At 41.5% G+C, this 24,324-nt stretch overlaps 1 protein-coding gene across 1 annotated transcript in view; it reads left to right on the top strand.

Annotated features, from left to right (window-relative positions):
• LOC106605356 (ribosome biogenesis protein BMS1 homolog) overlaps nt 1-24,324 on the top strand; it is a 38,643-nt gene that overhangs the window by 12,612 nt on the left and 1,707 nt on the right. The window contains 8 exon segments of the mRNA XM_014200877.2: nt 55-156; nt 159-316; nt 3,222-3,410; nt 9,276-9,456; nt 9,856-9,914; nt 17,843-17,965; nt 19,648-19,795; nt 22,672-22,847. Coding sequence (XP_014056352.2) covers nt 55-156; nt 159-316; nt 3,222-3,410; nt 9,276-9,456; nt 9,856-9,914; nt 17,843-17,965; nt 19,648-19,795; nt 22,672-22,847 — 1,136 coding nt within the window.

The following is a 24,324-nucleotide window of genomic DNA, read 5'->3' as shown; positions in this document are numbered from 1 at the left end:
AGTCCACTGTTCATTATCACCCCCTTGCTAACTCACTCTTCTTTTCTCTTTTAGAGGAGCTGTATGGCGACTTTGAGGACTTGGAGACGGGGGCAGTGCACAAGGGGAAAGCTGGCAAGCAAAAGGACCAAGCCAAGGAAGAAAGTGATGATGAAGATGGGAGGAGGAGAAGCTGATGAAGGTGGACGACGAAACCCAGAAGAATAAGCGTTTGGAGAAGAAACGGCGGCTGAAGGAGCGTTTCGACACGGAGTACGACGACGGAGACGCCACCTACTTTGACGACCTCAAGGAGGAGATGCAAAAACAGGCAGAGGTGAGGGGTTATGGGGTCATAGGTAAACGTTTGTTATGACAGGAGGCAGAAGTCTCTGGCCCTCTTCGAGTACTTCAGAAATGCCTCCTTTGTCCTTTCTTGATGTGGGGGTTAGAGTCAGGTGGGAGAAACAGTGGGAAGGGTGGATGCAGGCAGTGTTCCCTAAAAAATGTAGTCACTGAGTGCAAACTTGAACCTTGAACTTCCGGTGCACGTTTACTGTGCACACTGAAGCTGTACCCGCTTTAAGTTTGTTTTAACAGTGGCCAAGTAGCCTACTGTAGCTATTTGATCATAATGTAGGCCATACAAAAATAATGGAGAAAAACGCATCCCAGAACATTTTAACATGGAAATAGCTGTTCTATCATTCAGCCTATAGTAGCAGCCAATATGTGGTGTTCCATGCCTACATTCCATTACTTTATAAAAAAAAATACTTTTGAAGTCGGAAGTTTACATACACCTTAACCAAATACATTTAAACTCAGTTTTTCACAATTCCTGACATTTAATTCTAGTAAAAATTCACTGTCTTAGGTCAGTTAGGATCACCACTTTATTTTAAGAATGTGAAATGTCAGAATAATAGTAGAGAATGATTTCTCAGTTTGTACTTCTTTCATCACATTCCCAGTGGGTCAGAAGTTTACATACATTCAATTAGAATTTGGTAACATTGCCTTTAAATTGTTTAACTTGGGTCAAATGTTTCAGGTAGCCTTCCACAAGCTTCCCACAATAAGTTGGGTGAGTTTTGGCCCATTCCTCCTGACAGAGCTGGTGTAACTGAGTCAGGTTCGTAGGCCTCCTTGATCGCACACGTTTTTTCAGTTCTGCCCACAAATTTTCTATAGTTTTGATGTCAGGGCTTTGTGATGGCCACTCCAATACCTTGACTTTGTTGTCCTTAAGCCATTTTGCCACAACTTTGGAAGTATGATTGGGGTCATTGTCCATTTGGAAGACCCATTTGCGACCAAGCTTTAACTTCCTGACTGATGTCTTGAGATGTTGCTTCAATATATCCACATAATTTTCCTCCCTCATGATGCCATCTATTTTGTGAAGTGCACCAGTCCCTCCTGCAGCAAAGCACCCCCACAACATGATGCTGCCACCCCTGTGCTTCACGGTTGGGATGGTGTTCTTCGGCTTGCAAGCCTCCCCCTTTTTCCTCCAAACATAACGATGGTCATTATAGCCAAACAGTTCCTTTTTGTTTCATCAGACCAGAGGACATTTCTCTAAAAAGTACGATCTTTGTCCCCATGTGCGTTGCAAGCCGTAGTCTGGCTTTTTTTATGGCGGTTTTGGAGCAGTGGCTTCTTCCTTGCTATTTAAAGGTACAGTCAACTTAGTATATGTAAACTTCTGACCCACTGGAATTGTGATACAGTGAAATAATCTGTCAATAAGCAATTGTTGGAAAAATTACTTGTGTCATGCACAAAGTAGATGTCATAACCGACTTGCCAAAACTATAGTTTGTTAACAAGACATTTGTGGAGTGGTTGAAAAACTAGTTTTAATGACTCCAACCTAAGTGTATGTAAACTTCCGACTTCAAATTTTTTTTTTACATGCAGGCTTGAAATGAACCTGTATCCAAGGAGGTGACTGAAAAATGTTGTTTGATGCAAGAAACCACTTTACAAAATAAAATTCATTATTATTCCCATACCATTATTACAGAGAATCAGACAAATTATGCTATTGGCTACTTATTCAAGACTGTCTCAAAATACACTTCCTCCTTAAGAGATTAAAAAGCTCAGTACCTGACTTGCTTTTCAAAGATGGCTAGAAATGTACACATTTTGTGCTCTTGTTGGAAGCAACCAATCCCCCATTGTTGACTAGAAATGAGCTATAACTGGGCTAATAACTCACTAAGTAGCCAAGAATATGAACAACTGAACACGTGGCAACATGCAGCTCTCACTTTGATCTCAAAACAAGCTCATCTACTCAAGACCGCTCATACTGTAGCCTAAACACTGTCCAGTTCAAAGTGAATGGCACAGATCCATATGGCTATTTGCATATAGGCCTACTGCAGCTCTGATTGGTTATGGTGCATCGGTCTGTGTAGAATACTGCGGAGTCATGCCTGTCAATGCAATAGAATCCTACTCCAAGAAAATCTCTTGCACGTTTAGTTTTGCATACGAAATCTTGCATAGTTAGTTTTGTTTCGGTACATTACATTGAAAGTGGCTAGTATTGCGTTGATGCGTTCATGATTGCCACAGTAGAGCGAAACGTTGATAGTGTTAACTAAAGGGGAAAACTGTAGAAAGTTGAGTGACGTTCAATCTCAAGCTTCTGGACGCACGTTCATATTTCTTCTGCACGGCTACACACACACACAGCTTAGAGGGAACATTGGATGCAAGGTATTGTTTCCAGTGGGGAGCTTCGCATATGTGACATGGCGGGAGTGTTACCACTCAACCACTGCGCGTAATCACAGATCTGAATTGACTGGATTGGGGCGTGAACAGGGTGGTAAACTTACTTGCACCTACCCAACCACCAGATCTGTGCTTATGTCTTAAGAAACAAGGAAGAATGCATTTGGAAATTATTCATACAGGGTCAAGGTAACATCTTATTATACCCAAAAGGAAACCAAAGTTGTCAGTGGCATTCCAATCAGACATTGGGTCATGTTCATCAGGCACAATGAGGGAAAATCAGTCTTAAAATGCAAGACAAAATTGTGCATGCTCTTTTTTTAAATCCACTTACAGGACTGTCAACCTTGGCACTGACACAAAGTATATTCAGTATGTGGCCCGTGTGGGTTTCAAACCAACAACCCTGATGTTGACAGCACCATGTTCTAACCCACTGAGCATTTCATTACACCACAATCTCTAAACCTTTCTCCTCTTCCTAGCTGAACCGGGCTGAGTTTGAGGACGTGGATGACGAGACACGGGTCCAGTACGAGGGCTTCCGGCCTGGCATGTATGTCCGTCTGGAGATCCCCTTCCTGCCCTGCGAGTTTGTCACCAACTTTGACCCCCACTATCCCATCATCCTCGGGGCTCTAGGTGCCAGCGAGGGGAATGTAGGCTACCTGCAGGTAAGTGAAGGGTTAACGAGTCAGGCTCCGTTTCATTTCAATTGAAATAGAGTGAATTGGACTTCCAGTTCAAGAACAAACTCCTTGGCTGGGTCTGAAATATCACCCTATGAAATACAGGGACGTCTCATTGAGACCAATGTCTCTTTTGCAAGGGAGCCCTGAGTCACAAAAACGCCTGACACAATTATAACAATCCAAGACGGGAGCATGAAACACACAAAAATACTATTTTGAAAAACACATGCATTCCTCTGTAAAAAGGTAATTTACCAATACCCTGAAATGTCTGAAAGGCAATGGTGCGTCCAATTGTAGGGTATGTTGAAATGTGTTCCATGTATGTGGCACGTAAAAACTAAAGGCTGTTTTACCTAAATCAGTAATGAGAACAGGAATTACTGTGAGCGAGTAAGGTATTTGTACGTCTGTAGGTCAGGAGCGATGTAGTATGGTAGTTTCTGCACGAGCGCTTTATAAATTAACAGAAGGCAATGCTCTCTGCGTTGCCAATGATGGCCAGCGTACTTCCTGATACAGATCACAGTAATGAAAAGTCAACTGAACTATTTATTCTATCAAGCGAAAGGCACAATCTGTTTCTGTAGAAGAAGCCCATCTTAATTCTGTTTCCTCGTTAGCTCATCTACATGTTTTAAATGACTACTTGTCATCGATCCAAATGCCAAGGTATTTATGAGTGGACTTGCTCCATTCAGCGTGCAGATATGTCTGAGCTCTAGAGAACAGAATATACGTTGTTTTATCTGCATTCAGTACCAGTTCGTGGTCAACAAGTGCTTTTTGTATGACATTTTAAAGCAGTCTGCAGATCAGCTATAGCCTGGTTTGAAGAGGAGGCAGAGAACAGCACAATGTCATCAGCATAAGTGTAGCTTACAGGTTTTCACTAAGGAACCAATATCGTTTATGTACAGGGGGAATAGTATTGGCTGTAAATCAGTGATATAGTGGTGCCTGGAGAAGTGGGTACATAGGCCTAAACTTGCTCTCACACTTTCTTTTAAACAGAATGTTTTAAGTCCACAACAATGCTTAAACCATATCAGGAGACCACTTTTGAGGTCTGGGGAAAAATCTAAGAAATGTTACATTTTGAGTGTAGTTACCATTTAATTCAACTGCAGGCATCTAGCACTGTTTGGTTAGCGGTGTTTCTGTATTGCACATGAGATGGAGTTTGCAAAACAAATGGCCACTGGATTGATATCATGATATCATTCTGCCGGGTAGGCATAGGCTACTTTGTAGCTAGTTAACATTTAATCTTCCATCTACCAGAAGATGGTTAGGCCCATCATTAGCGTCGCAAACTTTTTCCTGTTCCTTAATTGTTTGAAACCTTGAAGTTTTATTAAGTACCTTGCTTCAATGTCTCGTATAGCCAAAACATTGAAAAAAATTATTTTGCCTTTATTTAACTAGGCATGTCAGTTAAGAACAAATTCTTATTTACAATGATGGCCTACAACGGCCAAACCTGGGCCAATTGTGCGCCGCCCTATGGGACTACCAATCACGGCCGGTTGTGATACAGCCTGGATTCAAACCAGGGTGTCTGTAGTAATGCCTCTAGCACTGAGATGCAGTGCCTTAGACCGCTGTGTCACTCGGGAGCCCCAAACCCACTATAGAAACGTGGAGGTCATTATTTTAAAGACTTCGCTCTCCTGTGGTATTGGTTTTAAAATCAACTTTCTTTCATTGTTTAGTAGCCAAAAGCATTATCATAGTCATATTTGCAACCCCTGATAGTTGTTGCATATTTAGAGCTCCCCTCCTCCTAAATTTCTCATCCCTTCTGATAGTGCCTCTTTACTGCATCACATCGATGTAAAGAAGCTAACTAGCTACATGGAAGTAAGAGGGAGAGTAAACATCATTGTTTCTAGTTGAGGTTAGTGACAAATGAAGTGTCCTGGCTTCGCATCAGTTCAAAAGATTGACGAGTGACTGAAGAGACCACCTAAGAGCTGTGTGGGAGAGCCGCACAGATCAGCTCAGTCAGATTGCGCAACTGAAAGATGTAAATTCTGCTAATGAGAAGATGGCATAAAATATTCTGCAAGCATCCTTCTGATTGGACAAAAAAGATGAAAAGGAGCTTTGTCAAATTAAATGTCCTTTAGTCTCACATGGAATTCTCGTCTCGTCACATTTTTGTTGACTAAAATGAAAAATAACTTGTAATAATTATAGTTTTATATTAGGTTCTTGGTCACCACCCTGACAAAGGTCTTTCTTGCCTGGTTGCTCAGTTTGGTCGAACGTTCAGCTCTAAGCAGAGTAGTTCCATATTTTTTTCAATTTCCCAATGATGGAGGCCGCTGTGCTCCTGGAAACATTAAACACATTTAACAGTTTTATACCTTTCTCCAGATATAGTGCCTTCGGAAAGTATTCAGACCCCTTTACTTGTTCCACATTGTTACGTAAAAGAGCTCTTTTACGCCCTCTTCCAAATGGTAGCTATAAATGCAGAGGATGCGCACAGTGCAACAATATGATGAAGTGTGAATATCTCTGCCACCCCCACACAGGAAAACGGTTCCAAATAAATGACATTATTACGTGTTCCACCACCCATGTTATTTACATTATTAAATGTCCATGTGGGCTCTGCTATGTCGGTAAAACCTCTCGTTCTCTCAGACAATTAGTGAACATAAAAGTTCAATCAGGATAAACGACAGGGATTATCCAGTCGCAGTACATTTTAATGACCTAAAGCATGACATTTCTACCTTTCAGATTTTGTGGCATAGAGAAAGTTAAGATATCAGACAGGGGAGGTGATATTAATAATACTCTGAGTAAAAGAGAATGTTTTGGGATTTTCACCCTCCAGACATTATTTCCTAAAGGACTTAATGATGAAATGCCTATGTATGTTGTGAATTTGAACATGAATTATGTCCCTATTTAAGATTTTTCGTACGATGTACCCAATGATTAATGAAAACTTGCTATGTCCTAATTGTGATTCTACAGACGTGTTTTATACGTCTTATTTACACACTTTATTCTAATATTTATGAAATGCATATTGTTATATTTGGTAGCACTTATTTGTTTTTTCTTCGCCTCCAACCCCTTTCGATGCGTGGAATGGATGTGGCTAGGTCTACATTAGGGTGCTCATTTTAAGAAATTCACAAAAGCTCTGACGAAGGCCGATACGTAAGCTTATTAAAGATCAGTGATACTATCAAGAGCAGTGTGCGGTTTCCTTTTTCAACTGTTGCCATGCACCTGCAAAAATGATTGCTCAGATGTGCGACTGCCTTTTTGAATTTAGAATAAGGCTGTAACGTAACAACATTTGAAAAAAGGGTCTGAATACTTTCCGTAGGCACTGTATATGCCTCATCACACTTCTAAACACAGCAAAAAAAGAAACGTCCCATTTTCAGGACCCTGTCTTTCAAAGATAATTTGTAAAAATCCCAATAACTTAACAGATCTTTATTGTAAAGGGTTTAAACACTGTTTCCCATGCTTGTTCATTGAACCATAAACAATTAATAAACATGCACCTGTGGAATGGTCGTTAAGACACTAACAGCTTACAGACGGTAGGCCTTTCTACTGACTCTGAAAAACACAAGAAAGATGCACAGGGTCCCTGCTCATCTGAGTGAATGTGCCTTAGGCATGCTGGAAGGAGGCATGAGGACTGCAGATGTGGCCAGGGCAATAAATTGCGATGTCCGTACAGTGAGACGCTTAAGACAGCGCTACAGGAAGGACAGCTGATCGTCCTCGCAGTGTCAGACCACGTGTAATAACACCTGTACAGGATCGGTACATCCGAACATCACACATGCGGGACAGGTACAGGATGGCAACAACAACTGCCCGAGTTACACCAGGAACGCACAATCCCTCCATCAGTGCTCAGACTGTCCGCAATAGGCTGAGAGAGGCTGGACTGAGGGCTTGTAGGCCTGTTGTAAGGCAGGTCCTCACCAGACATCACCGGCAACAACGTCGCCTATGGCAAAAAGTGCTCTTCACTGACAAGTTGTGGTTTTGTCTCACCAGGGGTGATGATCGGATTCGCATTTATTGTCGAAGGAATGAGCATTACACCGAGGCCTGTACTCTGGAGCGGGATCGATTTGGAGGTGGAGGGTCCGTCATGGTCTGGGGCAGTGTGTCACAGCATCATCGGACTGAGCTTGTTGTCATTGCAGGCAATCTCAACGCTGTGCGTTACAGGGAAGACATCCTCCTCCCTCATGTGGTACCCTTCCTGCAGGCTCATCCTGACATGACCCTCCAGCATGACAATGCCACCAACCATACTGCTCGTTCTGTGCGTGATTTCCTGCAAGACAGGAATGTCAGTGTTCTGCCATGGCCAGCGAAGAGCCCGGATCTCAATCCTATTAAGCACGTCTGGGACCTGTTGGATCAGAGGGTGAGGGCTAGGGCCATTCCTCACAGAAATGTCCGGGAACTTGCAGGTGCCTTGGTGGAAGAGTAGGGTAACATCTCACAGCAAGAACTGGCAAATCTGGTGCAGTCCATGAGGAGGAGATGCACTGCAGTACTTAATGCAGCTGGTGGCTACACCAGATACTGAGTGTTAATTCTGATTTTGACCCCCTCCTTTGTTCAGGGACACATTATTCCATTTCTGTTAGTCACATGTCTGTGGAACTTGTTCAGTTCATGAATCTTATGTTCATACAAATATTTACACATGTTAAGTTTGCTGAAAATAAACGCAGTTGACAGTGAGAGGACATTTCTTTTTTTGCTGAGTTTATCACGGAGCTCTACGAAGAGTTCCTTGGACTTCATGGTATAGTTTCTGATCTGACATGCACTGTCAACTGTGGGAACTTATATAGACAGGTGTGATTCTAAATCATGTCCAAACAATTCAATTGGCCACAGGTGGACTGTTGTAGTGATATCTCAAGTATGATCAAAGGAATTTGGATGCACCTGGGCTACATTCAGGCAGAATTGTTTGGGGGGGATATGTCAAGGGGTATGAATATTTTCTGAAACCACGGTGACCATCTTAGCTAGCTTCTTTACATTGATTTGATGCAGTCAAGACGGGCACTACCAGATGGGATGATAGATGACCTATGGAATCTACAAGTTTATCTAACTAGCACCAGTCTGTATAGCCACTCTCTCCCTCCCATGTAAAACTCACCGACTCCTGCCCATCATACTGCTGCAATCAAGCGGCACCTAAGTCGTGCAGCAAGCTAGTTCCCAGGTTGAAACAATGTTATTAAAAAAAAAAAAAAAAAAAAAAGTGTACATGTATTTTGACAATTCAGATATTTGAAGAAATGTCATGATATTTGAATCGAGAAATTATTTAAAATTCCCATCCCTAGAATAAGGTGCATTTCGGACGCATCCCTTGTTTCCAACTCTTTTATTTGACTTAAGTAATCGTCTTCTGAATTTGAATGGACTTGACCCCAACACTGCAAATGGTGATGCAGTTCTTTTGAGAGCACTAAATGTAATGGAAGGTTTGTTTAATAGTAGATGTAAATCCCCTCAGATTATTTGGGGTCAGCTAAACTGCTTAACAGACTGGGCCTAAGTAATGGGCCAAGAACCACGCTTCGTCATGCATACTGAACTTTCCTATGTTCATAATTTGTCAGAAAGCAATATGGTGCAACACATCCCATTGTTGATTTATGATTAAAAAAAAATATTTGCATCTGTCCCATATAAATGAAGATCGAAACAAATGACAAACTATTGCTCAAAACTCTGAAAGTGTCATTGAGACTAATTGATAATGAGTAATTTGTATAGAACTTTTCCTAGTGCCTCAAGGTGATCTTACTCTTGTCCCAGATGCGGTTAAAGAAACATCGGTGGCACAACCGTATCCTGAAAACGCGCGACCCTCTCATCCTGTCCCTGGGCTGGCGTCGCTTCCAGACCATCCCCCTGTACCACATCGAGGACCACAACGGGCGCCACCGCCTGCTCAAGTACACACCGCAGCACATGCACTGTGGTGCCACCATCTGGGGTGAGAGCAGTTATGCGGCTGTAGTTTTAGTATCTGTTAGTTATTTGATTCAGGTGGCACCTTTTTCCTCCATTGCAACTATTCATCAGAGGGCTGTATCACATAGCAGGATCGCTACGTTAACCAGCTGAATTTGATGCACATTCAGATATAGCTTTTAATTACCTGGTTCCTTAAAGAAGACAAGTTGTAAAATGTTGACTGCGTCGATCCGGTTATACCATGCCTATAGAACTACATATCTCAATGAAGTCAGAAATATTAAGTTATTTCAGTTAACTTAATAAATGACATGCCCCCCTGGTCAGAATGACATGGATCCTAAATCAACTTACCTGTTAGAATATTGTCAAATAATGAATAAAATCTGAACCCGGTCCTTCTCTGCTGTGTTCCCAGGTCCCATCACACCTCAGGGCACTGGCTTCCTGGCTGTGCAGTCAGTCGCAGGAACTAAGGTAAGAATCACAGAGGCAGGCCACAAAGGAAATAATTACATGTAATCCTTTTACACTTGTGGGAATTGGGCTATATGTATAGGGCTAAATTGAAATGTTTCTTATAGAAGAAATATAAGATGCATATTGCATAACCATGGTAGAAATTGAAAGGGAACAGGTGGGAGATTGTGGAATGTATTAGACCAAAGGTGAGAACAACAGTTACCTGACACAAGACTGAATCCAAACATTACATTGTTGATACTGTTAGGTTCTAAATAAACAGAGTCAAAAAATTCATGGACACTCAGTAAAGCTCAAACCAAGTTTATTCACCCACTGGGTCATACAGCTGCATAAGACAAATAACATTCACACCGCACTGGTATATAACTCTTTCTCCTATGCTGAGCCCCTCCTTACACATATGAACAGCCAATACACCTCTGTTGCTATCCAGAAGATTGGTGATAGGTTCTTCCTCACTTCATCTAACCTGACCTCTGCCCAAATTCCTCACTCCTCCCCAACTCACGGCTGACATGTTGACTTGTACCAGACCGTGGCTCTTCTCCCATAGGATCTCTGATGGCTAACAATAACATATCCTGACAGAATGTAAACGTTCTACATTCCCCTCTCTCCTTGTGATACGGTTAAGGATATTTCATATTTTCAAGTTTAGAAGTCAGAACCCATCAATACTATGTTCATTTTACATGTACTGTACTTTTTACAGCATTTGTTGATAATGAAATATGAAAATACTCGGCATGCATTCAGTAACATAATAACCCAAATTTACCATGAATACTCTTATCAGCCACATACAGTGCATTCGGAAAGTATTCAGACCCTTTGACTTTTTCCACATATTATTATGTAAAATGCCCATCAATCTACACACAATACCCCATAATGACAAAAAAAATAAATGAAATGACACAATTACATAAGTATTCAGACTCTTTACTCAGTACTTTGTTAAAGCACCTTTAGCAGCAATTACAGCCTCAAGTCTTCTTGGATATGACGCTACAAGCTTGGAACACCTGTATTTGGGGAGTTTCTCCCATTTTTCTCTGCAGATCCTCTCAAGCTCTGTCAGGTTGGATGTGGAGCATTGCTGCACAGCTATTTTCAGGTTTCTCCAGAGATGTTCGATCGGGTTCAAGTCTGGGCTCTGGCTGGGCCACTCAAGGATATTCAGAGACTTGTCCCGAAGCCTCTCCTGCATTGTCTTGGCTGTGTGCTTAGGGTCGTTGTCCTGTTGGAAGGTGAACCTTCACCCCAGTCTGACATCCTGAGCAGGTTTTCATCAAGGATCTCTCTGTACTTTGCTCTGTTAATCTTTTCCTCAATCCTGACTAGTCTTCCAGTCCCTGCCACTGAAAAACATCCCCACAGCATGATGCTGCCACCACCATGCTTCACCTTAGCGATGGTGCCAGGTTTCCTCCAGACGTGACTCTTGGCATTCGGGCCAAAGAGTTGGTTTCATCAGATCAGAGAATCTTGTTTCTCATGGTCAGAGTCCAAGCGGCTGTCATGTGCCTTTTACTAAGTAGAGGCCTGATTGGTGGAGTGCTGCAGAGATGGTTGTCCTTCTGGAAGGTTCTCCCATCACCACAGAGGAACTCTGGAGCTCTGTCAGAGTAACCATCAGGTTCACCGGTACCATCACCTCCCTGACCAAAGCCCTTCTCCCCGATTGATCAGTTTGGCCAGGTGGCCAGCTCTAGGAAGAGTCTTGGTGGTTCCAAACTTCTTCCATTTAAGAATGATGGAGGCCACTGTTTTTTTGGTACTCTTCTCCAGATCTGTGCCTCGACACAATCCTGTCTTTGGGCTCTATGGACCATTCCGTCAACCTCATGGCTTGGTTTTTGCTCTGACATGCACTGTCAACTGTGGGACCTTATATAGACAGGTGTGTGCCTTTCCAAATCATGTCCAATCAATTGAATTTACCACAGGTAGACTCCTATCAAGTTGGAGAAACATCTCAAGGATGATCAATGGAAACAGGATGCACCTGAACTCAATTTCGAGTCTCATAGCAAACGGTCTGAATACTTGTGTAAATAAGGTATTAATGTTTTTTTTATATACATTTGCAAACATTTCTGATAACCTGTTCACTTTGTCATTATGGGTTATTGTATGTAGATTGAGTAATGTTTTGTTTACTCCATTTTAGAATGAGGCTGTAATGTAACAAAATTTGGAAAAAGTCAATGGGTCTGAATACTTTCTGAATGCACTGTTAGTCAAAACAATGACGAGGGTTTGAGTGAGAGGTGTAACTGGTGTCTCCAAGTGTCTACACACCTCTCCAAAGTGTGCACAGTTCCTAAGTCATTTCAATGCACTTTCATTACTCAAGGAAAGAGCCTTAGCGGAAGGCCTCGCCAATATTCATGGTAGCGCCTGGCGCGAAATACGAAAAACCCTAAATGCTATAATTTCAATTTCTCAAACATGACTATTTTACACCATTTGAAAGATAAGACTCTCCTTTATCTAACCACATTGTCCGATTTCAAAAAGGCTTTACAGCGAAAGCAAAACATTAGATTATGTCAGGAGAGGACCCAGCCAGAAATAATCACACACCCATTTTTCAAGCTAGCATATATGTCACAAAAACCAAAACCACAGCTAAATGCAGCACTAACCTTTGATGATCTTCATCAGATGACACTCCTAGGACATTATGTTATACAATACATGCATGTTTTGTTCAATCAAGTTCATATTTATATCAAAAACCAGCTTTTTACATTAGCATGTTTTGTTCAGAACTAGCATACCCACCGAAAACCTCCGGTGAATTTACTAAATTACTCACGATAAACGCTGACAAAAAACATAATTATTTTAAGAATTATAGATACAGAACTCCTTTATGCAATCGCAGTGTCCGATTTTAAAACAGCTTTTCAGTGAAAGCACATTTTGCAATATTCTGAGTAGATATCACGGCTAGCTATTTTGACACCCACCAAGTTTGGCCCTCACCGAACTCAGATTTACTATAAGAAAAATTGGATTACCTTTGTTCTTCGTCAGAATGCACTCCCAGGACTTCTACTTCAACAACAAATGTTGTTTTGGTTCGAAATAATCCATAGTTATATCCAAATAGCTCCGTTTTGTTCGTGCGTTCAGGTAACTATCCGAAGGGTGACGCGCCGGCGCGTTTCGTGACAAAAAATGGAAAATATTCCATTACCGTACTTCGAAGCATGTCAAACGCTGTTTAAAATCTATTTTTATGCGATTTTTCTCGTAAAATAGCGATAATATTCCAGCCGAGCGATGACGTATTCGTTCAAAGAGAGAAAGAAAAACATGGAGTCGTCACATGCATGCACGCGCCAGTGTCATTGTCCTCAGAAGGACCACTCTCCAAAACCCCTGCTGTTTTTCACCCAGAGACTGCAGAGCTATCATTCCACGTTCTGGCGCCTTCCTAGAGCCAATGAAAGCCTTAGAAAATGTCACGTTACAGCACAGAGGCTGTATTTTCGATAAAGAGGCTAAAGAAGGACAACAAATGGTCAGACAGGGCACTTCCCGTATAGAATCTTCTCAGGTTTTGGCCTGCCATATGAGTTCTGTTATACTCAGACACCATTCAAACAGTTTTAGAAAGTTTTCTATCCAAATCTACTAATTATATGCATATTCTAGTTACTGGGCAGGAGTAGTAACCAGATTAAATCGGGTACGTTTTTTATCCGGCCGTGAAAATACTGCCCCCTATCCCAAACAGGTTAAACTATTAGGTGCTTTTTTGAGCTCTCCTAGCTGTGCTGTTGAGGAAGTGAAGTAAGCACACTTGTAGTTTTTGTTTGGAACACCGCCTTGGATCCTAACCATCACACAATTACTGTTTACGCAGTCCAAAAATTGTCCATTTTATAAATCCCAATCTGAGTCTGCTGGGCATCATTTGAAAGCTTATTCTCTTGCCAACATGACTAGCTAAGATACGATCTCAGTTTTAGGCTTTCACAAGGCACTTCAGAGAAACAGTCATTTTGGTGCGTATAATGGAGTTGAGTGCGTGTTCTGCTGCAAATTTTCTTCACAATATGACAAACAAGCTCATTCTGTTCCAAACAACTCATGGTATTGATGCCTTGTCATTCTTGTAACTGTACATCAAAGATGGCGATCATTGACGTTTGTAATGTAAATTATGAGTTTTATAATATGGGAATGTGAAGTGCACATTTGGACTCACGGGAGTGTGATTGGCTTGTATGACATCAGTGTGGTATTTATTATAACCCTCAACGTCTTTTAGAACAGATAGAGTCCCCTTCATTTACAGTATCCTCACTCAGACAATTATTTTGTGTGCAAAAGTAGCCCAGTTAGCTGCAGGGACAGGGACATCTTGTTTCAGGTGGTGCTCAAGTTTAGAACATCTGTCAGGTGAATCCCGTAAAGCGGAGACCCTGAACTCTGACGTCATGTATAGCATATTACTGTACAGCCACTGTGTTACAATTAAGTCTTATCGGTGTCCAAATCTAAAATGTTATGACCCATATACGGGTAGAGGGTTATCATCCCTGACTTGGATGCACAACAGCAGTCAACCCCGAGGCTACGGCTGAGGACACAAACGCGTACAAGTAGTCCTGCTACGACCTCCGCAGAGCCATCAACTTGGCAAAAGGACAATATCGGGAACAGGGTGGAATCCTATTATACCAGCTCCAATACATGTGACAGGGGCTACAGTACATTAGACTACAAAGGAAGCCCTAGCCGTGATCTATCCAACGATGTCTTTCTACAAGACAAAGTCAATGCATTTTATACAGGCTTCAACAAAAACAACACAGAGCCCACACTAATCCAGAGGACTGGGTGATCTCTCTCTCGGGCTGACGTAAGGTTTTTAAACGGGTCAACACTCTTAAGGCCCTGGGCCAGACAGTATTCTGGGGCATGTCCTCAGGGCATGCGCAGACCAGCTAGCAGGCGTCTTCACTGACATTTTCATTCTCTCTTTGTCCCAGTCAGTAATTCCCACATGTTTCAAACCAACTGCCATCATTCATGTTCCCAAAAACTCTAAGGCATCTTGCCACAATGACTACCGCCCTGTAGCACTCACATCTGTAGTAATGAAGTACTTTGAAAGGCTGGTCATTGCACACATTAACTCAATCATCCCAGACACCCTGGACGCATTACAATTTGCATAGTGCCACAACAGATCCACTGACAACGCAATGTCAATTGCACTCCATTTTGCCCTCTCCCACCTAGAAAAAAGGAATGCATACTATGTGAGGACGCTGTTCATTGATTACAGCTCAGCGTTCAACACCATAGTGCCCTCCAAGCTCAGGACCTTGGAACTGAACACCCCCCTCTGCAATGAAGCGATGAGACAGCCTACAGGGAGGTGGTCAGAGACCTGTCCGTGTGGGACCAGGACAAGAACCTCTCCGTCAGCAAGACCAAGAGGCTGATCGTGGACTTCAGGAAGGAGGGGTGGGTGCAGATCCACATTGACGGGGCCGCAGTAGAGGGTCAAGAGCTCGGTGTCCACATCACTGAGGACTTAACTTGGTCCTCTCACACCAGCACAATAGTGGAGAATGAACGGCATTGCCTCTTCTCCCTCAGGAGGCTGAAATGATTTTGCAAGGCCCCTCAGATTCTTACCTTTTACAGCCGTTCCATGGAGAGCATCCTGACTGGTTGTATCACTCTGGTATGGCAACTGCACCGGCCTTGACCGGAAGGCCCTACAGTGGGTGGTGCGAAAGGCCCAGCGCATCACTGGAAGAACATGCATGCCTGGCAGTGTCTGAGAAAGGCCTGAAAAATTGCCAAAGACTCCAATCACCCGAGACATGGACTGTTCTCCATGCTCACGTCCGGTAGACAGTATCGATGAATTAAGGCTCAGACCAACAGACTTCTTAACAGCTTCTATATCCTGGCCATAAGACTGTTAAATGGCTAAACAACTACCCCCCCCCTCCCCCCGCTGTTCAATGATTATTGATTGCCACTACCTTTTATTTATTTTATCCTGCTACCGGTTACTATTACTCTTGTTTACATGTATATATTGCCACTAGTATATTACCATAAGTATTTATATATTCCTGCTACCAGGCACTTTTCAGCCCTGTTTACATGTACAGTGCGTTCAAAGTATTCACACTCCTTTACTTTTTCCACATTTTGTTGTTACAGCCTGAATTTAAAATTGATCAAATTTAGTTTTGTCATTGATCTATACACAATACCCCATAATGTCAAAGTGGAATCTTTGTAGCTGAAATGTTTTGAGTCAAAAAGTATTCAAACCCTTTTATGACAAGCCTAAATAAGTTCAGGAGTAAAAACGTGCGTAACAAATCTCATAAATTGCATGGGTTAACATGATTTTTGAATGACTACCCAATCTCTGTACAAAAAGCAGATGCTAAATATCAATTTGAGTATGGTGAAATTATTAATTATCATTTGGATGGTGTATCAATACTCCCAGTCACTACAAATATACAGGTGTCCTCCTAACTCAGTTGCAGGAGAGGAAGGAAACTGCTCAGGGATTGCATCATAAGCCCAATGGTGATTTTGAAACAGCGTAATGGTTGGGATATGAGAACTGAGGCTGGATCAACAACATTGGTAGTTACTCCACATTACTAAACTAAATGACAGAGTGAAAATAAAGGAAGCATGTACAGAAGAAAAAAAATATTCCAAAACATGCATCCTGTTTGCAGCTAGGCACTTAAGTAATACTGCAAAAAATGTGGCAAAGCAATTCATCACATTTTGCAAGCATGGTGGTGACTGAATCATGCTGTGTTGTATGCCTGTCATTGTTAAGGACTGGAGTTTTTCCGTATAAAAAAATGAACTGAATAGAGCTAAGCACAGGCAAAATCCTACAAGAAAACCTTGTTCAGTCTGTTTTACACCAGACACTGGGAGATTAATTCACCTTTCAGCAGGACAATAACCTAAACCACAAGGTCAAAATCTATACTGGAGTTGCTTTCCAAGAAGACTGGGAATGTTCCTGAGTGGCCGAGTTACATATTTGACTTAAATCTACTAGAATCTATTGCAAGACCTGAAAATGGTTGTCTAGCAATGATCAACAGCCAATTTGACAGCGCTTTGAAAAGAATAATGGGCAAATGTTGCACTATCCATGTGTGGAAAGCTTACCCAGAAAGCTTCTACAAAGTATTGACTTAGATGTGAATACTTATGCAAATGAGAGATTTCTGTATTGCATTGTCAATACATTTGCAGAAGTTTCAAAAAATGTTTTCAATTTGTCATTATAGGGTATTGTGTGTAGAAAATAAATATATTTAATCCATTTTGAGTTCAGGCTGTAACACAATTTTTTTTTTTTAATAAGTCAAGGGGTATGAATACTTTCTGAAGGCACTGCATGTCTCATTCCGAGACGCTGTGTGCTAATGCCTCAATTGGTCAACTCTGCTGTCTAAAGAAAAGAGCGGGTTGTAGGTTGATTCTGCTGCTACGATCGGGTCACATGTAGCTGTGCTCCGAATCAATAATTACTTGGGTGCTGCCAGCCACAAATCTCGGTTTTGGAAGATATTGACTTTCTACCACTTACACTTCAGTCAATTTTGCATCTAGTACAAGTCTTTACAACTCATATAGATGCAATATCTTTTTCAACCAGAGAAGTTGTTTTGAGTTCAGCTCCTCTTTAAAATGTTACCATATTATGTAAATACCCGGTAAATAGTGAACTGGATATTTGTATTCATTTATTAGCACAATACGTACGTACAGCTGTTACACCAAAGATGGCTCATTTGCATTTGTCAAGAGTAACCTACAACAATGCACCAGTACACAGTATCGGTTACTTCAAGTAGGATCTTTAAGTTTTCCATTCTCTCTTACAGACCAGTTTCCGCATCGCAGCTACAGGAGTTGTCCTTGACCTGGACAAATCTGTGACCATAGTCAAAAAGCTCAAGCTGATTGGCTACCCATACAAGATCTACAAGAACACATCCTTCATCAAGGTAGGATGCACCTCATAGCACTACTGACATACCGTAGTTCAGCGACAATATATTTACTTTTTGTGGTAGACATTTGTTAATTTGTTGTAGAACAGGATAACAGAAATAATCGAACACTATGGACCAACTGTGTGTAAGTAATGGTGTATTAATATATAATTATTATTATTATTATTATTATTATTATTATTGTCTGTCGGGATAGCTTTCCCTCCATCTTGGACATTTTGGAAAAACGTATTCTCATAAACCTTAAATCCAAATAACATCAAATGATGTATGTATGCCCATGGTACATCTCTTAACCAATCCCTTAGCTTTTCTCAAACTAAGTTAAGAAATGGCTGGGTTATTGATAAATTAGGAAATACTTTAAACATTTTATGTTCATTACCATGATGAACCATGTTAAGTTTGGAATTAGTTTCCTTATTTTTTTAAGATCTCATTTAACAATTAACTTTAACTATGCTTAATCATAAAAAATCTTAATGGACTAAAATCAGATTCACTCCAAATGTGGTCTTTGGACCGATCACAATAGTCCCTAAAGAATGAGAAAATAACGTTGATGCATTCAAAGATGGCCACACTATACCAGTAGATGCATATTAGCACTAATATACTAAAATACTTATTTTTTAATTTTCAATAATGACATTTTACGTGTCTATTTTAACCACTGTAAATCCACTCCGCAGTGGCCTATCAACTTGAAACTTGTAATCGCTATCATGGACTTCCCTAAGATGAAACACTGTATTTGGTATTGATATCTCAAAAAACAAGGAAGCTATTTACTTATTATTTGCATATGTAACGCTAATACTTAATCCCCTGCAATCATCTTCTCATGAACCATGCATCAGATTCACTCCAGATTTTGTATTTCGACTCATTACATCAGTCTTCAATGGGTTAGAATTTTTGTTGTTGCTGCATTCATATGGCTGCACTGTACCAATAAACACACGTTAGCACATATGCTAATGCTAAAAATACTTTACAAATCTTCTTATGAACCATAAATCAGATTGACTCCAGATTTGGTATATAGACGGGTTGGTTGCTATGGGGCAAAACAAACTGGGTTGGCTTAGATTGTCGACAACGTAAACTATATTTCTTCTCCAATGGTTAGTATCTCAAAAACATTGTTACAGTTGTTGGTTAGCTAGCTAGTCAATTTTAGCCATATTAGTATTGACTTGAAATCAGTCCAAATACCTCAAAACAAGACAGGGTATCAATAACAAGATTAAACTAGCTGAAACGAGTCACTTACGATTCCCCACATGGCAGTTTCTTGTCATTGTTGGTAGCTATCTGGCCATCCAGAATCACAACTCGGGCTTCTGCCCCATTGATGCGTGCACATAGTTTTCGTGACGTTGTCAGCTAACCCATCTAATGAATTAGCCTCTAATGAATTTGAGAATGATTAGTTGCTGCATTCAAAGTCGACCACACTACACCACTAAATGGCCCTTATAGCCCTGGTGTGATAACTGAACCGATGAACATTGGGCCATGAAATTTGGTATGTAAACCTTATGTATATGTCCTTATTAGTTGTGTGAATATAAAGTCAGATCAGCCCTACTACTCTGAGTATGAATGAGACTCGGGTCCACCCCAAAAAATTAAGAAAAACATGAGCTTTACACCTGTTTTGTTCCCAGGGGATGTTCAACACCGTGCTGGAGGTGGCGAAATTCGAAGGGGCTTCCATCCGAACTGTCAGTGGGGTCAGAGGTCAAATTAAGAAGGCCCTGTCAACGCCGGCGGGAGCCTACAGAGCCACGTTCGAAGACAGGCTGCTGATGAGTGGTGAGCAACTGGCACAGTCTAGAGCATTTCATAGTCCCAAAAACAACCCTTAGCCCCCTCACCCTACCCTCTATGTGCTTGTGGATATCTGAAGGCTTGGATAGGAGAAAGTAATATGGTGAAAATTCCAGGAGTAGTAGGATTTACACAATTTGACAAATTCATGTATTGCCTGCAGCAGATTGCTCCTACTGTTTTGGTTGAAGCATTTTATGGAAACTAATATGGACGTTACAGTAATTTGCACGGAATACTGCCTTTATATTCCTAGCTAGTACTTCTGGGTGTGTTTACACATTGCGTCCCTGTGCTCCTGGTACATGTTGTTCATTACTCTTGTGTAGATATTTAATTGTGTGTTTGTAGATATTGGTTACCTGTGCTCCTGGTATATGTTATTTAGGGCTGTCCCCGACTAAAAAAAAATATTGGTAGACCGAAAGTCGTCTGTTCTTTTCACCAATCGACTGGTCAAAATTTGAAACCGTGTATTTTTCCATATAGACACACCCTATGTGCTTTTAATAAAATCAACTATATATGCATTGAGCTTGTCTGATGCTTTAAACTCAGTTTGATGAAATAAGACACATGACTGAGGGAGCCAGAGATCAAGATAACCAGAAGAAAAAAACCTTAACCTGTCCTGACCATCCTCCTACTAGCTTTTACAGATTCTGCTGTTACTCATCTGAAGTTTCCGGTAATGGGCTGTAGGAGGAGTTAGCAAACTTTCTCATGTGGAATGCAACTTTATCTTACCATTTCTACTGATCTGCATGCCAGTTATGTTTTTTGTATGTACATTTTCATGGAACAGTTTCATTTTATTTATAATAATGTCTTTGTATCTCTAAATCATTGTCATGTGGTTAATCAAAATTCTATCCAACTGAAAATGATGAACCTAAAAAGTAACTTCTGCCATTGCCAATTATGTAAAAATAGCCTATGAAGCTAACAAATAAAAACCTTGCAGCCTGCAGGTAGAAAATATCCTGATAAAAAATAAATATCCTATAAATCACATTGGCTACACGTGGCCTTTCTGCAACGAATTTGAAGCATTGTATTAACTTAGGTCCGGCCCAGTGTTGCCAACTAATTTTCAGGGTAAGTTGCTAGAGCTAGAGGCAGGTTGATTTGTTGCTAAATGACGTTGTGATGTCATTGCGTGATAACGTAAAACTGCGTCATTACGTAGAATACACAATAACGTTACTCAAATTGCCTGGTCATCTCGGCAAAAAATATGATTTGACATTTTGTTCAGGTACAGACTTACACTCTTTTCTGTACAATGTTTATTGATGTTGTACGTTCTGTTCAAGATCAAACATTCGTGACCAACTATATTCATTAGGTTTGGCTCGTCGAACCCGTACTGCTGCTGCAGTCAGCCAACAATGATTTGCTGAAATTGCTGCTGGTTGTGCACGAGCTGAGCGCCTGCTGTTGACGTCACTCACAATGCACTTCTGCAGCCAGGCACGTGTGTTGTAACATAGAATCGTTTTTGTGTCATATAGAGAGAAAATGCGTGCATTTTAGCGTTTGAGTCACTTTTCAAAAGTTGCTAAAAAAAAAAATTAAGTAGCTACATTTGTTGCTAGGTGCTGTTTGAAAAAAAAGTTGCCAGGGTAGTCTGAAAAGTTGCTAAATTGGCATCACTGGGCCGGCCTGAAGCGCCTTGCAATTTTGTATAAAATATCTGGGCCCAGAGGCCGTGTCTAAACTGGACAGTTCACGCAGCTTTATTATTCTGATCAGAGTTCTGTTAACGGAATTCCGTACGCGTGCATCTACGCCTACATTTACAACGTGTCCGGATTCCCTATTCCCGCGCTATATTCAAATGCCAGTATGCATTCTACAAACGGTAGAATCGGCAAAATATGGTAGCAGCACAACTGATGGCAGTAGATAACTACTGTAGCTAAGTAGCCAGATAACCTCTAGCTAGCAAGTAACGCTAAAGGGATTGCAAACGGGTTAGCATAACTCTAGCCAAAACAAATTTATTTTTTTCAAATATTAGCTAGCTGGCTAGTATTTGAGGCCAGCAAACACGTTACTCACACACTAGGAACGTATTTACGCCAACGTTATAATGAAAAGGTGCCTCGGTCCCAGAACAGAAGTATTCTTGAGACTGTACCCACTGTATACGCTTTCCGTAGCCTGATTGCGTCCAGACTGAGGAGAAATCCGCACATAATGCAGCCTGACCACCTTCTGAAGTGGTCAGTTTGATCTGAACACAATCGGACCACAAAGCAACTTTTGTGCATCTAGACAGTTTTTTCAATGTGGTCTTTTGTATTCTGATAGCAGAAGTCACATGTAGTGTCAAGTGTAGACATGACCAGAGTTTCCTAGCCAGTGAGCTCTGCACAGGAATTGTCATTTTCAATGGATGTAAAAACAGACTGAGGTGAACAAAACATTACTTTGAGAAGCTCCACAGCTCATTGGTGGTGGTGCGTTAAGCCAATCAGAAATTCTATCAGATCCCCAAATGGGCACATTTATATGTCAACATTTGATCAGGCCAGGTAGCCAATATGCCTACTTCTATGTGTAATCAGGTGTGTGTCCTTACTCAACATTGACAGGAGAGCTCCAAACAAAAGAGTGACTAAATTGACAAAACTCATAAATGGAATGAAATAAACCAAAACTTGTTTCTCAAGTGTAGCAAAGGTTGTGCGTTCTGAAAACAGTGTTCACTCTGACAATGATTAGTCTCGGCCTCCAATGGATTAGTTCACTGAGAAATATCTATATTTGCTACTGTTCGACAACAACAAAAAATCGACCAGTCAAATAATTGGGGTCAGCCTAATGTTATTAATTACCCTTGTTCATGTGTGTAGACATTGTGTTCCTGCGCTCCTGGTACCCGGTGTCAGTCCCTCAGCTCTACAACCCCGTGACCTCCCTGCTGATGCCAGCGGGCCAGAAGGACAGTTGGTCGGGCATGAGGACGGTGGGCCAGCTGAAACACGACCTGGGGGTCCGCAACAAGCCCAACACAGACTCACTGTACAAGGTAAGGCCAGACCGAGGTGGCAGCCAGAATACATAGAGAAAAAAGGAATGTCCGCTCACTGTTTTGCTGCTCTCAAACATGACCCTAATTCTAAACCTAACCGTAACCCTAGCAAGCAGTTGCATATCAACAGATAGTCCCCTATCGATCATCTACAGATGGTCAAACTATCCAAATAGTGTGACCTGATCTTTTGATGAAGCTCAATTTATTAAATATGGAGGCAGTTAGACTATCAACCGTTTATTGTTCACAAAAGGGGTGTTTCTATTAGGTATTTGGGGTGAATAACGTAAGACATTTGATAAGTAAAAATGGCGCATAGCAAAACATACCACACAAATTCATTTATGGGTACATTACCTACTTCCTGCCAATTCGAGAAGCATCCAGCTGGGCACTGAAGGCGCCGGGTCTGCAAAAGTCATGTGCGTGCGTCTGATGGTGTTTTTGCATCTCAGATGGCATGTGCGCAGTGCATTAACACTCTGGACCAGAGCTATACTCTATCACTAGCTCTGGTCCAGGATGTTAGTGCACTGCACACACATCAGTCTGCACATTAGCTCTGGTCCAGGACGTTTGTGCGCCGCACGCATATCATCTGAGCCACTACGTATCGTGGCCGATGTTGGGAAAGTGTTCAGGATTAATTTTGTTTTGTAATACGTTTTAGATACAATGTTAATTTCCTACTTGTAGTGATTTTTCACCGAAAATGTACAACCAAGCAACCACTGTTGCTTGTGCGTTAGCTTCCACCTTGATATATTGGCTACGCTAGCTAGCTGACTACTTCCCTCGCTGTAAGGTTAAAGGATCGATGGGAAAGCTGTGCTCGGCAGGAAGGGGCGAAGGACACTGTCCTGGTGTTGTGAAACACCTGCTTGCCATGCGTGCTCTCCCCACTAGACTATCACGCGGTGACATCCAGGTGGTTACCAATATAAGTTATTTCTCATAAAGGCTGCTATCCTACTTGGAATAAAAGAACTTGGAGCAAAACATTTGGCTACGTTAGCTAACACCAGCAACACTGTGATACAGCTGCCCAGTAGGAGGCACCTCCGGTTGGCAGGCACCTCGATACAACACCGGTCATTCGGCACAGGCTTGTCATCGTGCATCCCAAGGCATGTCACTGTGACATCCATGGTGACCAATATTACAAGTTTATTTCTCACTCGCCCATTAGAATAAACATCTCTTTTAACTAGCGCCCATCATTTAATATCTGTTTTACGAATGTGAAACCGAAGGCAACTTTCCACATTGCGTGGACAGTAAAGTTTGTCTAAATCTAATTTCACCACCCGTGCTGTTGGTGGCGTTTACGCTCCATCTTCTCTGGCACCATTTGACATCCGTCCTCAGCTCCAATGTCACAGTGTCTGTAGTATGAAAAGGTATCTGCTGAAGCCAGACTATTGGCCTGATTTGGATTCTGAACCTCTGACCTAACCCTTGACCATTTCTC

The sequence above is a fragment of the Salmo salar genome, chromosome ssa05 (assembly GCF_905237065.1).
Source record: "Salmo salar chromosome ssa05, Ssal_v3.1, whole genome shotgun sequence".
Lineage (NCBI taxonomy): Eukaryota > Metazoa > Chordata > Actinopteri > Salmoniformes > Salmonidae > Salmo > Salmo salar.
This window is presented reverse-complemented; position numbering and strand designations above follow the sequence as displayed.